Source organism: Equus przewalskii, chromosome 4, assembly GCF_037783145.1.
Source record: "Equus przewalskii isolate Varuska chromosome 4, EquPr2, whole genome shotgun sequence".
NCBI lineage: Eukaryota > Metazoa > Chordata > Mammalia > Perissodactyla > Equidae > Equus > Equus przewalskii.
The window spans coordinates 28,448,810-28,465,074 of record NC_091834.1 but is presented as its reverse complement, the minus strand read 5'-3'; the positions used below and the strand labels follow the sequence as shown (position 1 = coordinate 28,465,074).

Here is a 16,265-nt window from a genome sequence, read left to right as displayed (position 1 = left end):
AACAATTTGTTTCTTTTAAAAATGAAAATTAGAATAAATAATGCTTGAAATCTCTATAAAATATATTGTTTTTGATTCATGCTTCTGAATTTTACATTTACTTAGTACTCTAAAATTGATTAACCAATATATTAATCAAACTAATATGTTAACCAAAATTGATTAACCAGTTATTGAAAAACCACTGTAATAAGTAATCCAAGGTGTTGATTTTGAGAAATCAGGTTATTGTCATGCATCACTTAGTGGTCATTGAGCTGTCTTTAAGGGCGGGGCCTTTAAATACTAAATGCTGTCAGGTGACAGGAGGATGAGCAGTTAGGCTAGGAAGCTCTTAACTGCTTCTGTTACTTGACAACAGCCCTTGCATTTTGCATCTACATTAAGTCTTCATAGTTGTCCCTGATTTCATAAACAAAAGTGGAAAAACATGTCATATCAAACTGGTATTATTTTTAGGTTTTTTTTCCTGAGATACCTAAGTGAGATAAAAAATAATAAAAATAGTTAATCCAACCTATTGATTATTATATATACTTTTAATTATGCAGCCTTAGGATAAAACTATCTCCAAACCTTCATATATTCCTAAAAATTCAATTCTTTTTATGCCATGGTATGTTTGTAGTTGACCTAGTTGCATGAAATGCATTTGAATATATATTTTACTAATGCTGTAATGAAAAAATAAAAGGAAAACTGAGGTCAAAATGTTCTCTTTAGTCGAATACTGTTTCCATTCATTAACGCTAAACTCTGTTTAGATCTATTTAAATTGTGGTCTTCTCCACTTTCTTTCAAAGATGTTGGGACCGTTCTTAAAGTAGTTTCAATTCCTAAGGAGACTTGGCATGATTTAGAAGAAGTTCTGCTGGAAGAAATGACAGTTTTTCGGGTGAGTGCTGCTTAATTTCAAGTGTCAACAAGTTCACTCGTATGCCTTTCCCCCAGGACAGCTGCACACTGAAATTGGTATGGACAAGTAGTCTAGCATACCCTTCTAATTAGCTTGTCAATTAGAAAACCAGACAGTAGTCAAAATAAACCTGGAAACTTTCAGTGCTAGTTAAATCTAAAAATGCAAAGAAATATATTTTTGGCTCATATTTTGTTTTCTCAATGATAAAATATATGATTTACATCTTATATGATTTATGTAAGATATCTCCATGGACAAACTCTATGCACCTCTCACCCCCAAAATCTTCTCTTTCACACTTTGTGGTATAACTAGGATGATAGGTGGCTTCCAGAGGAATGAAGACATTTCAATCTTTTTTTAGCTTATTTATGAATTGTTTTATCATATTTTCTTACAGAAATCATTTGTTAGCAAAATCGTTTGAGGTTTTTGTATCACTGGTGGCACATTTGTTAAGGACTTCTAGTCTATACACTTAAGAAATAAGCAGATATTTGACCCTTTGTCCTGAACATGGACACGGATGGCCCAGGTAAATTTATATAGGATTAGGAGTAGAGGCAGCAGGATATGGGTTGAGGTGAGGTGGGAAGAATAGAAGTAATACAGCATATACCACAATATCTGTTGTTCCTTTTAGAAAGCCAGCTAATACGAAGAGTTTGAATTGAAGCATACCTTAATATGAATTATTTATGAGATATGAGACAGAAGCAGATGCTTATAAAAGGTTTATTTCAGAGGGCCGGCCCAGTGTGCAGTGGTTAAGTTCACACTTTCCACTTTGGCAGCCCCGGGTTCACTGGTTCGGATCCCAGGTGTGGACATGGTACCTCTTGGCAAGCCATGCTGTGGCAGGCGTCCCACATATAAAGTAGAGGAAGATGGGCATGGATGTTAGCTCAGGGCCAGTCTTCCTCAGCAAACAGAGGATTGGCAGCAGATGTTAGCTCAGGGCTAATCTTCTCCCCCCAAAAAATAAATAAAGGTGAAAAAAAAAGTTTATTTCAATTTTTCATAAAAGAATAAGGCAAACATATGAGATATTTATAACTGCAAAATAAACTGGAATCAGAAGAATTTTGTGGATAGAAAATAAGAAAACTTTGGATCTAGTCCCACAACTTAAAATTATCTCATTTAGTCTCCAGGTGTCTCAGATGCTTCATCTCTACAGTGAGGCAGCTGGATTGAAGTTTTCAGCTGAATAAATATTTTGAAGAGAAAATGAAATACAGTATTGGAAGTTTCTAATATATATTCATTCAATTAAAATTATGATTTGCATTGAAAAAGACTACTGGTAAATCATGACATAGACATCTTGTAATGGCAACTAAATAATGCTCCAGTGGAAATAGTTTAAGCTTTTCAGTAATAGATACCACTGCTTCCCCATCAGTGAAACAGTGAGAATAATATCTACTTCCCAAAGAGGCTGGAAGAATTAGAAGCACTATATGTAAAGCATCGAGGACAGTGCTAGGTACTATGTTCAACATTTTATTGATAATGTAATTTTATTGTTTCCGTTCAGCTATACTGAAAACAAGCCACACTTCCAGCAGCCTTTGCTACTAACCCTTGGTTTAAGTCTTCAACATAGTAATATCAGCAGAATTCTATCAAGATTTTTTAAATCAGGTACTTTGGCCTTATTTTATTTATGTCTGCTGTACAGTGATGGCTAATCTCTATCGTTCACTGTCTCATTTCAGTATTTACATATTGATAGTTTAGCCCACAAATTCAAAAATACAATTATCCAAAGGCATTGTGTTAGCAATATAGAATCCATGCAGATTTAGCAAACAAATTATGGACACTGAGTGGTAGAGAAATAAATTGCTGTCTTATGTTCATTGTTGTGTATCCAGAGCCTAAAACATGTTTTCAACCAACATTTATTAAATGAATGAAGGAGTCGATATTGATGAAAAGATGAAATATGAGAAATTAAATAGTTTAAGGCCTTCCTTAGGGAGACCATGCTTAAAGTGAGGTGCCAGAGTATGAGGAAGATAAACTGGGAACAGCAGCAAGTTAGCCTGATGATTACATCCCATATTATTCTATAACAGAAAAAAAATTACCAATTCTATATCTTTGGAAATTTGTATTGCCACCACTGCTGCAAATGGAGTTAGAGGAGATACTAAAATATTAAGTCAACTTAAGAATTTCTTAATTATTTCCAGAATCTCTTATTTTTATATTTATCATGATTCATTTACATATTTCCCTTCATTTGTTGTATATTATTAAACCGAGTTTGATTTACTAATTCAACTGTAAACAAACATGTATTCTATGTACCATGGTCCTGGCACAATGCTGGTGATTCAGAGATGAACGCTGTAAACATGGTCCCTGACCTTATGCAGCTTACAGTCTCTTACGTGGTATCTCTCATAGTCTCGAGGACTTAATGTATTATCTACTAGTACAATTAAGTTTTATCTTGTAGAATTATATCAAGTCCTACCATGCCATTTTAAAAATAAGGCTCTTTCTTTTCTATCATTTAATTATTGTCTGTGATTTTATGAATCAGAACATGCATAGTTTTGCAGTAATACCCTATTCTTGCTAATATTCATTCCCCACATCTCAGGAATTTTTAATTTACATTTCACATTTTAGCTATGTTCTTTAGTACGTTAATAGAAATTTTAGTTTAAAAAGATATTAATTAAATCTGATCTATTAAATAACTTTAAAAAATCTTGAGATGTTGGGAGTTAACAATCTTGCAAGCACAAATATTTAATATCTATTCGAGTTTGTAAGTATTTTACAGTTTCCAGAGAAATACACACTGAATTACACTTACGAAAGCAAGTGAATGACATTTTTGTGATTTTTAAGATATCATGAGAAAAATTCGTTATCCGTCTCTAACCATTAAGTGCAAATAAGTAAAATTGTGTTAGCATGGAAATGATAGTTTATCAGTTTACAATTTTGTAAAAAGACTTTTTGCAACCTGGGACACATCTCTTTCCATAAATAAATGTCCCAGTTCTCTTTCATATTCTCTTCTGAGCATTATTGCCATTATTATTCCTTTGGCACTCAAGTAGACAAAACATATTTGGGCAGAGTTTAGAGAAATATTTACTTTCAACATTCTATTCTTTCAGGCAAAGTTCGTACATGTATTGTGGTCTAGCAATTGGAATATTTCACTGTCAAACTTTGTTTAATTTTGCAGTGGGAGGAAAAAAAATAACACATTAAAGCAATTGCTATGTACAGTGAAAGAAGCAGAGACATGTTACAGTTTTAGATTTCTCTTAGAGCCTTGCAAATCATTCTATTTAACATAAAATAAAATTAAAAAAGGTTAACCTGAGCATTATGCTAGTTTGACAAGGTAAATAGGCAAGGGACAGATTTAGGGTCATAGTAGCATCTGATACTCTAGATTTTAAAAAGAAAGACATTGAATGTCAACCAACCAGTTAATTTTACCATAATATCATCTCCAGGAGACCATGTTCATTATGTGTCCTTGCTAGACTGAATAACCAAACCTCATATAAAATCCTGAATTAAAGCCAGTACTATATCCATTGCCATCTTGAGGTTGGTTTTAGGAAAACATCTTGGCTAATCACAGAACATTCCAGTGGTTTCGGTTACTCCAAGATACTTTTATTCTGGGTAAAATCAAATCCCAATCAGAGAATAGAAAAAATATTCCTCGATAATAAAACTTTTCATTTTAAAATAAAATTTTAATAGGTAATAGGAAGTGAAATAAAATTGGCATTGGTATAGGACTCTCGAAATGACTTTGAATTGCAACTATATATTCAAAATGGTATTAAAGTACTAAGACACAAACAATTCCAAATATTACTTGTAATCACAAATCTGCATTTGAATCATATTTACTATGTGATTCGGAACAAGATGGTCAAAGTCAGTTCAGCCTCAACTTCTTCATTTCATAAATTTTGAAGGCTTTTTTAAAATTGCAGATTAGTTACTAGTAGATGGTACCTATTGTTCACTAGTTATACAAATGAAAATCTATTTTAAAATGCTTGAAAATGCCACATCTATATTTCGTTAAAAAATATTCAGAAGGTACAAAAGCCACACATATGCTGATTTTTACTTTACTCAATGTGGGATTTTCTATCCAGTCCAGTCAAAGAGGGTTTACTTTTGAGATAGTGACGTGTTAGATCAAGTTGCAGTGCATTTAGTACAAAGGGTTTTGTTTATAGTCCTACAGACTGCAAAGGATTGCAAGGCAGTTATGTCGATTACACATGCATTTTAAATCCAATTTATGCAATATTCCATGAACGGCTGAGCAAACAAATGGAAGAGTTTAATTTTCATTCAAATGTAAAACATAACTGATGCTTTCCAAAACCTAGTCTATTAACTAGTTCTAAAGGAGCGTCCACGTGCTTAGCATCCAGGGAGCTATGTGAGAGTCTCCTGGGATCAGCAGGTTGAAAAGCTCTGCAAGTGCAAAAGTTTAATAAGGACTAGATTGAAATATCTGAAAAAAATATGGTAAATTAGAGTCATAGAAAATCTTGAAAGGATGCTAAGTTTTTAATTTCGTTTTTACTCGAACACCAATTAAATTTGCAATTGAAACCAGTTTCATGAAAAAATGCTTATGAAGCTACATCTATTTTAAATGGAAGTCATATTCACCACCGGCTATTTCTCAGAAAAAAATATAGCTTATTTAAATGGATGTCATCTTAATATATTGTCTATTAAAATTCAACTGCAGGAGCAAGTAGCATATTCTATTCCAAACTGTTATTAATTTCCTAGTTTGGAAAATAAATAAGGTTCTTTTAACTAAGAGATCCTAGGATCTTAATTTAAGAATGTTGAAATCATAATATGGCACAGCAGAGTTTGGTTTGTACTGGAGTTGTCTTCTTTTACAAGTTATGTATGAAATAATTCATTTTCATCCACCTGATAGATACTTAATTTTTCATATTTTCAATGAACATGAAATGTATGAATATTAATCAGCTTCTCTTTTATATAGTTTCACTTAAGTTTTTAAAAGAACTGAGACAGAGCTAACTTTCACTTCAGTTACACTAGCTGTTAATTCTCTAAGAAGCACTTTCCTTGCACCTTGGCTTTAAAATTTATCTCATGGAAGCCTGCATGAAGGTAGCTGCTTACCTAACCACAGAACCATTTCTCATGTGAAGCTGTTGCAATGGAAGAAGTTGCTGTGGGAAATTTTCCTAACTCCTCTAAATTCTATTTGGGTTCACTGATTCCAGTATTGTACAAACCTAAATAAAATAGTCAGCTTTTGTCTTTTTAAGCTAAAAATCTGGGATGAATTGTCTCCTTGATTTTTGTGATATGATGCTATTAAATTCTAAAGATCATATCTCTGCATGGAGAATATTGGTAGATATTCCTTTCACTATAGTTGTCTTTATGACTGATAATTCTTATAGAAAATTATTTTAATATTATTAATTCAAGCTATGAAAATGGGAAACTATGGGAAATCTCTAAATTATTCTGTTAAATGAATTCACATCCTAACCCATTTATTTCATTTGTGTCTCAGGCAGGTTGTCTTAAATTTGTTAAGAAAATTCCATCCTCAGATTAGATACTAGAGTTTGATGAGGAAATTTGCAATTCTGCAGCACACCGGGGTAATTAAAACCACAAGAGTGGACAAGCTCACCAGGCAAAGAATGTAGCATCCAAAAGAGAGAGAAAGGGAGTCAGCCAGGGAAGGCAAACATGTGAGGAATGGCTGGAGGTTGAGAAGACTTGGAAAAAGGCTAAGAATAAATAGTCAATAAAGAGTTCCAAAGCATAATGAAATTTAATACAGGAAGCAGTTGAGAAGAAATGAGTGATCAGTAGTGCCATATGAAACAAAAAAGTCCAGTAATAATAATATAGACTGAAAGTGTCCATTCAGCAACACAGTTCATTGGTGATTTCTGCTTCTGAGAATTGTAGGCTACCTCTCTATTGTAAGGGCTAGATTCAGTGGGCTGAGGGATGAATGGCACTGAATGGGACATGAACAAGTAAAGATAGTGAGTATAGAATATTTAGATTATTTTGGGGGAAATTCTTGCTAAGCTTGAAGGAATAAAGAAAGACTTTTTTAAAAGATGGCTGCCTTTATCTAATATACAAATCCAGTGGAAAGAACAGACTATAACAGGGAGAGTGATAGATAGGAGAGAAAGGGGAAAATTGGAAGAGACTTCATTCACTCATTCATTTATTTAACAAATATTTATTGAGAACTTGTAAATACCAGGGACAATCCCAGGTGCTAGGGACGTGGCAGTCAATGAAACAGGCCCAAATCCCTGTCCTGAATTAGTTGGGGGGGGTGAGGTGTGGAGAAAAACAATTAAGAAGACATATGAGACGCCTCTGCTACCCCTCCTCACATCTGATCAGTCTCACTTCTAATTCCCACTGTGTGTCTGTCACTTTCTGCCCCAGGACTTCTCTGATAGCAAGTAAAAGGGCAAGTAAGAGTCACAACTGAGTGTGGGACTAATGGAATGAATAAATACTTTGTGCAAAAATCAGTGGGCAATTTTGAGATCTATTGTCTACTATCCTCAGATTTTCTCTCAGTGGTGACTTCCATGGCACATCTTTTTATTGACTTTTTCTCCTTCCTCTCAATCCTTAGTTCCTCGCTCCTGCTCCTTATCTTGCAGATAAGAGCTTACCTCAGACTCTGCTTCAGGGTATGGGGGAATCTCACAAGACACAAGATAAATGCCATATATATATTTATGTATCATATATATACACATAAATGTAATACATACATATGTATTTCCAGATGGTGATAAGCGCTAAAGAGAAAAACTAAAGCAAGAAAAGGATACGGAGCTGTGTGTGTGTGTGTGTGTGATGAGAGAGAATGAGAGAGGAGAGATTTGAATAAACACTATGTGCCAAGCACATTTGTAAAGTGCTTTACATTTATTAACTCATTTAATCTTCTCAACAGTCCTATGAGGAAGGTACCATCATGCTTATTTTTGAGATGAGAAAATTGAATTACCAAGAGATTACATACCTTGTCTAATATCACACTTCTGCTCTGGTTTGAGTTACTAGTTGAATCTGTGCAGTTTGGCCTCAGAATCCAACTCTACGCTTTCTTCAGGCTCAGCTTTAGTCACCTACACAGTGATGCCTTTTAAGATTATTCTTCCCACGTGAGCCTCTTTCTCATCAGCCACCTCTGAAACCGCCAAGCAATCTCCTTCTTAGCATTGTGTTTGTCACTGATGAAAGATATAATGGAGCATAGTTCAATGAAAATGAATCTAAGACAATATAGGCTAATGTGTTCAGGTGAATAGCCTTTTGGTGGTCTAAGTTCATCAAAGAACAGTACTTATTTAGGCAGGCTACATCTGCTCATGATAGGCTTCGGTAGAACACTTAATGAAGTGTATTGGTGATTATTACTTCCCTAGTTATTACTTCTCTAGATTAGCCTGTTGATAGAAATTGAAGAGATTATGTTCTGGCAAAGACCTAAAGTGTAGGCCTTTACACATTAAGCAGTCATCTTAATAATAAAGTGATTTCATCCCACTGAGCTTTCACAGTCCTTGATAGCTGGAAACTGGCTAATACTATCAGTTCCAGCTCCTTATTGATGTCATTAGGAGCTGGCTTGGCGCTGTCAGCTAAGCCACGGTGTTCTTCAGTTGAACATAAAAATTTTCACAGAACACCAACAGCAGAAGGGGCCACTCTGAGATTATGATGAAGCAAGACCATTCTGTTAATCAAGTGTGAACACAGACAAGAACATAAACGTTACGAAAACCACAAAAATGAACAAATATCCCCCTTCCTGCCTGTACGAGTGATTGCTACCTCTTTACAAATCACTGCTCTTAGCCTCACTGTTCTTCCCTCCTTCTAAATAAGACTTATGCAGACACCTCATAATAAAATTACCTCTGTTTTTTTGACAGCATCCAATGCAGAGAAAAGCCCGACTTCCTTGAACCCTTCTTAAAATCACTTAACACAAGCCCAAAACATAGAAGTCCTTTCCCACAGTCTCTTACTGAGCAGTCCCATGGTCTCAATTATTGCAATGAGCAATAAACCCAACTTGGTCAACTACTGGTATGTTCCTGATGGTCTTTGGCTGGAGGACATTAACAAACCCTTATTGTCTGCTCCACACATTTAACACTTATCTATGGAATTTCCTTCATGTGTTTTATTTCCCAGTTATCTTGCTTCTTGTGGGTACTAAAGTTATCTCTCTGAAAACTTATGTTAGTGCCCCATGTTAATTAATTAATAACTGACTTTTCTGATTGACCAAACAGTTCACATTTTCTTTTTCTTCTTTAGGAACCAACTACTATTTCAGCAATGGAGCTTTCCACTAAGCAGGTACTATCATTATGTATTACAATCAGTCGCTATCTTGCTAATTTTGTGTTCCAAATAATTTTTGGAAATTTTTTTGAAAAAAAATTTGATCCAGCAAATTTTACAAATTTATTAATAATTGTTCAAAAAAACAGGAGAAAAGAAAAAATATTCGTATAAAAAGCTAGTAGAATGAAATAAAGATAAATTTCATTGCTCCCATATTTTTAAGCAATTTCATATATATCCTATAAATACATTTCTTAGATCATTATTTCTCGCAAATTTCATGTATAGCATTTCTTTTATTGGTCTTTGTAATATAATTTACTCAATGATATTTTTCATCTATCCTTTGAAAATAACATTGATGGATATTTCAGAATATAAATAAGTTTATAATTCAATTTAGTTTGCATATCTAAACAAAACACATTTTATAGGCTAATAAAATTATGCACTTTACTATATGTGTTTGGAGGATCCTGAGTTAAAAAGTTAATTTTACTTTTTCAGTAGTATCGTGTGCTAGAGAAAACATTTATTTGGCTCAATATAAAAGGAAACCAGCAAAACGATCACTGCCAAATGATGTTATTAAACTTCATGAATTCAAGGGTTAAGGTCAGCATATTAATAGTCTTTCCATTCACATTGAATGAGTGTTTTGGCAAGACACTTAAGAAACACAAATGACTTCCAAATCCTAAATGATATGTACAAAATAAATATAGTTTTAACTTGTAATAAATTACCTTTTCCCTATAAATGTTATAGACGTTCTATCCAGTATATCAATGGTAACTACAAAAAAAGAGGCTTGGATACTGAGTTGAAATTAAGTATTAAATAACCTAGGAGGAAAAGCCAGAATGGAGTAGGGAGACCTCACTCGCTGCCATGAAAAGTTATATCCAAAATTGTTAACTGTGAGAATCATTTGGCTAATCTATTCCTGAATTGTTTACGTTTCATCGCTGACCATATATTATCCCTTGTTCAAGACACTAAAATACTGTGCCAATAAAACTCAGCATATGTTCTTTCCACGCGTACGTATCAAAAGAGATTGATAACCTCCAAGATATTTAGAGAAACTCAGTGCAGATATTATTGACGTGATACTGTTAACTTACACTTCATGAGTATGTGTTCACCTGTACCTGTAATTTAAAAATTGTCCAATGTTGGCAAGGAAATCTGGGGATTTCCAGGATGGAAGCTAGACTGGGATATTCTTTCTTGTAATGATTTTTTAAAAAAAGTCACCCCCCTCCTCAAAGCCCCAGTACATAATTGTATATCCTAGTTGTAGGTCATTCTGGTTCTATATGGGATGCTGCCACAGCATGGCTTGATGAGCAGTGGGTAGTTCTGCTCCCAGGATCCCAACTGGCTAACCCTGGGCTGCTGAAGCAGAGTGTGCAAACTTAACCACTCAGCTATGGATCTAGCCCCATTATTTTTCATTTTAATTTTTTTTTTTGGTGAAGAAGATTGTCCCTGAGCTAACATCCATTGCCAACCTTCCTTTTTTGCTCGAGGGAGATTGTTGCCAAGCTAACATCTGTGCCAATCTTCATCTATTTTATATGTGAGATGCTGCCATAGCATGAGCTAATGAGCAGTGTGTAGGTTCTTGCCCAGGATCTGAACCTGCAAACCTGCAGCCACCAAAGCAGAGCACGTGAACTTAACCGCTGCACCACTGGGCCAACACTCGCAATGATTTCTTAAAGTATTTATTCTCTAGTAAGCTTCATTGCCAATCTTAATTATATTACATCTAGTTTTGTAAAACCTTCCTTTCTTTTTAAAAATTTTATTTTTTTTGTGAGGAAGATTGGCCCTGAGCTAACATCCATTGCTGATCTTCCTCTTTTTGCTGTGGAAGATTAGCCCTGAGCTATCTGTGCCCATCTTCCTGCATTTTGTATATGGGATGGCACCACAGCATAGCTTGATGAGCAGTGTGTAGGTCCATGCCAAGGCTCTAAACCTGAGAACGCTGGGCCACCAAAGCAGAGTGTGTGAACTTAACCACTATGCCACCAGGCTGGCCCCATTTTTAAAAGTTCTTAAAGCAACCTTAAGAATTACCTATTAAATGCAAAACTTTTTACCAAAAAACAAACAAAAAGTGTTTATCAATTTACAATACCATGATAGAAGAAAGTGTCCCCAGCCTTCATTTTCCATTGCTAGAAGTTTGATTTCTTCCAGAAGAGACTCAATTTCATTCATGCTCATGGACATTTTAAAAATGAGGCAGTAGTTTCAAGAGGGACAAGCAGTGTTACAACTAATTTTCTGGATAAATGGACTCATCTCCTGCTTATGACCTGCAGCTTGTTAAGGAAGATAGTGAGAAAGCCTGTGGTGATGTTAAATTGGGCAGAAAAATCACATCAGGTTACTTGTTAGTGACTGGATTATGCTCAATGATGTCTGCAAGCATCCCTTAGATTTCATTTAGCTAGCATAATTCGTTCTGCAAATCATTAATAATACTGCAGAATAATTATAAAGTAAAAACTTGACATTGAATTGTATTTAAATTTTGGCATTTCATCACACTTTATCATTACAATAATTTCAGTTATCATATTTTTGGTTTTCTAGTCTTCCCATGTATTATTGTGATTTTCTCCTAAAAGGATATGACAGATCTAGCTACCGTTATTTAGATAATAACAACTCCTTTGCTACTCAAATGTTATATTCTTAGAAATCTATAAGTATGCATTTTGTTCATGCTTTTTAACTTATTGGCCAAACATTAAGATCTTTTGATTAGGTATGACCAATTTAATCAGTAGTTTTTTAAATTTGTAGTTATGACCACAATTGTGGATAGGCATGCCCATATTCACCAATAACAATGATGCTTCTGGATATTGGCACCCCATTTTAGCTAATTTAATTGTTGTTTAAATGTGTTTGTTTCATTTTCCATCACATTGAAATTGCTCGCCTTCAATACAATCTAAATTTATTTTTTTTAAAACATGCCTTTGGAAGAGAGAAATAAAGGATAAGAGGGAGAAAAAGAAGTTCCTTCCATTAGTTAAGTTCTTTGTTAATATTTTTCAAATCATAGCTGACCGTTATCACATACTGCTTCTGTAGATGCTTTAAGAGAGGTACAAATCAATCTGACTTTCTCTCAACCAAAATCTTAACAATATTCATCTTTTCCTCCCAGGGACTTTAACTATCATTTCTTAATTTGCTGTGGTATGTAGCATTTTTCAACATGATAAAAGATGAATATAGTAAAAAGTTGAGTATCTGTACTACATACTGTATTCTATATGCTATGTAGAGTATTATGTATTGTAAATATTCTTCATTTAAGGGAATGGAATAGGCAATATTTGTCAGTATAACTGCTTCCACAATGGCTTCACTTTTATTGTATTACTTCTTTGGCCTTACATCCCTTCCTGTGTTAAGATATATGTAAGTTGGTTAGCTTTAAGCACGGAATTGTTTTCTATATAAGTACTCCTTATAACTTAGTAATTTCTTCGTTTCTAATTGTTACATCAGTCTTCATTCAACTTATCTGTTTATTTATATGTGTATTCCATCTTTGAAAGTCTTTTGGAAACACAATTTTAATTATATCCATTGCTGATTGTCAGGCACTTTGTAATATTAAAAGAACAGACCATGGTTCAGAAGCTGGCTTTTCTGTAACTTATTTTTCACTTATAGGAAAATATAATTGTCTAAATATTTATATGGAGAAATTTCACTTATATGGAGAAATTAAAATACACTTTGGAGGTCTTTTCCATGTGTACTATTAGATGTTTCAGTATTTACACAAGTTTTATTTAAGGCTTACTATAAAGGATTGAATAATCCTTTAGTACATACAAGAAAAGGGAGCTGTGACACCAATTACGGTAGAATGTGGAGAAATCGCAAAATAGTTTTATTTGTATTTCATTTTGTGTTAACATAAATTTGCAGCTGATATGCTACATTCGCTCAACTTTGTTAAAGGCGTTTTTTAAATTGTACTTAAATCCTGAATTAGTTGCTGTTACAAAGGTTTTTTTTTTTTTTCCATATTCTGCCTCATTCAGTAACTCCAAATTCATTGATGATAATGGCATTGTAGTTCATTGTATCTGAATTCGTACTTTAAAGATTTAGTTAAACATGCTCATTTTATGGAGAAGGAAGTCTTAGAAAAATTATGTGAATGGCTCAAGATCACACAGAGAGTTAATGTAGGGCAAGACCTGGAATCCAGGTACCTCAAAGCCCGATACATACTTTCTCCACAACACTGGAGCTTTTTGTTCAAGTCTACTGCACCAGCCAGCGTGTACTTGATTCCCTTCTTTGATGATCTTTTGAAGGAAAAGTAATTTAGTAGTTTTATTTAAAGTAATCTTCTTGGAGGTAGTGCAAGAACAAGACAGTAATGAGCAAAACTTCTTACACAATCAGGCACCAAAACTTCCTGTTTCCTTCTTTTAGGAGACAACTCTATCCCAGGCAATGTAATAGGGTGCCCACAAGACAGAACCAAAAGATCCCTCCCTACATGGCAATGTAGATAATCTGATCAATCAAAATGATAAACAGTAGAAGGAAAAAAAGCAAGCTATCTAAAAGCAAAAACTGAAAGGTTGAACGTTATAATGCTCAGTGTCTTACTGTATTCTTTTAAAAGGTTATTTTTATTGAAGTATAATTGACATAACTATTACTGTCTTCCTTTATTTTCCCTTGGTTTTATCCTTATTATAAAATACTCCTGTTTCAGTCAAATATTAAGATTTTGATCTTGCTCTATTTTAAATGGTCACATTATCTGCCAGGCCTTTGAAGAAACTACCAATAACAGTATTATATTAAACTTATAAATACAAATTTATTTTTGATAAGTTATGTATAAATAAACATTTTTTTAAGAAAAGAGATTTGAAAACAAGATAGTTTGGGTCCTAACAGTAAGCTCTTTCCACAGCAACAACTCTACATTGGCTCCACTGCAGGGGTGGCCCAGCTCCCTCTGCACCGCTGTGATGTTTATGGGAAGGCCTGTGCCGAGTGCTGCCTCGCCAGAGACCCTTACTGCGCCTGGGATGGCTCCTCATGCTCTCGCTACTTTCCTACCGCAAAGAGGTAGGAGATGTATTTGAAATAAATACAAATATTTTCTATTTATCTTACCTGATTCCATTTTTTGGAACAGCTTTCTTTGTGTAAGTTCATCACCTTTTTCTGATGAATAAAAAGAGGTTTCAGGAGGTTTTGTTTCATTTTTTTTCCCTTAAATAGTCAAACCAATCAGAAAAATGTATAACAGGATAGTTTGGTACTAAACGTAGTGGAACAAATGGTTTTAACAAATTAGTGAGGTAGATCCAAAACATCACAATAATATCCTTGAATGTTTACTCTTGGGAATTATAAAGTTTTTACCTTCATTTTACACAAATGGAAACTGAAAGCCAAAGCCTTGGAGAAAGTCATGATGAGGATCTGGCCTGGGCCTTGAGCCTTTGTACAAAAATGCTCTTTTGTCCAGAAAATGCTCTTCTTTTTCTATCCAACATTCTAGCCTGGTTTTAAAATTTAATGAGGCAATTTGTATCTCTGGGTGAATGGAAAATTCTCAGAGAAATGAATTTATTTACCTTTAGAGTCTTTGAGAGTCCACAGGAACCCAATTATAAAAAGTCAAGAAGAGTTTTTTCTAGTTTTGAAGATATCACATCTTTGTGTGTGATATATATAATTTTGATTAACTAGCATCGAAATATATCTATTTTACCCCCAAATTTTAATACCACTATATTATCATAGTATCATCTCACATTTACAGTTTCTGAACTTGAAATATAAAACCATATAATAAAATATCTATTAATCTGTATATGTGTTATACAACTATTTTAAGTATACTCTTGATAGCATTTAAAAGTATTTTTTTGGATATGCTTGAATAAAAGTTGCTAAGATATATCTGAAAAGTTATCTAAAACAATATGTTTAGAAAAGACATAACTAAGTGACTGTCTGGGAGATTGAAAGCAGTAGACATGGACATTGAATCATTGAACACAGTATTATCTTCAGGAGGGGCGGTTATACTTCAGGGAACTCTTAGACATATCCTAAAAGTTGTACACAAACTTCGTTTACTTTTGCTTTAAAAAGTAAAAACACTTTCTTCATTTGACAAAATAGTCATCTCAACATATTGTCTACTACTCTCTTATGGCTACCTTTCTCTGTGGATATTTACCAATGTTTAGGAAATGAGCAATGATAGATGAAAGTAATGTACAATATCTTGCTAACATAAACCTAAAGATTAAAGGTATGCACATCAACCTATTGAAAAATAAAATAGAAATCAGCATTATTAAGCCACTGCATTTTATGAGCCATAAAATTTACTTTTTATTTTTCATTACAGCTAATATTTTCAAAGAAGCTGTGAACATGGGTTTTTTTTCCTTTGCTAGTGAAGCGTGTTCTACAACATTTGGATTATTTTAAATGTTTGGGAAACAGAGGAAAGAAATAACATGAATTTTTACTTAAATCTTTTGATTACACAATTTAGATAACATTGACTACTGTGTTAAATCATCTGCAACTTAAACCTATCATATAATCAGTCCAGATGGACTAAAACTTGGTCTCTTGTTAATAATACTGTTAGATGTAAATGTAGCATTAGCTCATAACATTTAATAAATATTCACAATTTTCTTAAGCCTTCAACACTTAGAATTGAGATAACATGTTTGTATTACTTTTATATACCTATTGATTTTGTTGGCAACTTAAATCTAAGATAAAAACTTTAGGTAGAGGTAATGTGTTATTGATTAAAGAAAACATGGATAGTTTAATAAATGGCAATATGCAGCTTTACTGCAAGAAAATTAAATTATTT

At 33.7% G+C, this 16,265-nt stretch overlaps 1 protein-coding gene across 3 annotated transcripts in view; it reads left to right on the top strand.

Annotated features, from left to right (window-relative positions):
• The window catches only part of SEMA3A (semaphorin 3A), a 450,731-nt gene that overhangs the window by 414,237 nt on the left and 20,229 nt on the right, over positions 1–16,265 (top strand). For all 3 annotated transcript variants that reach the window (XM_008527521.2, XM_070617315.1, XM_070617316.1), the window contains 3 exons: positions 804–895; positions 9,311–9,352; positions 14,322–14,479. In XM_008527521.2, coding sequence (XP_008525743.1) covers positions 804–895; positions 9,311–9,352; positions 14,322–14,479 — 292 coding nt within the window. The remainder of the gene's footprint in view (positions 1–803; positions 896–9,310; positions 9,353–14,321; positions 14,480–16,265) is intronic.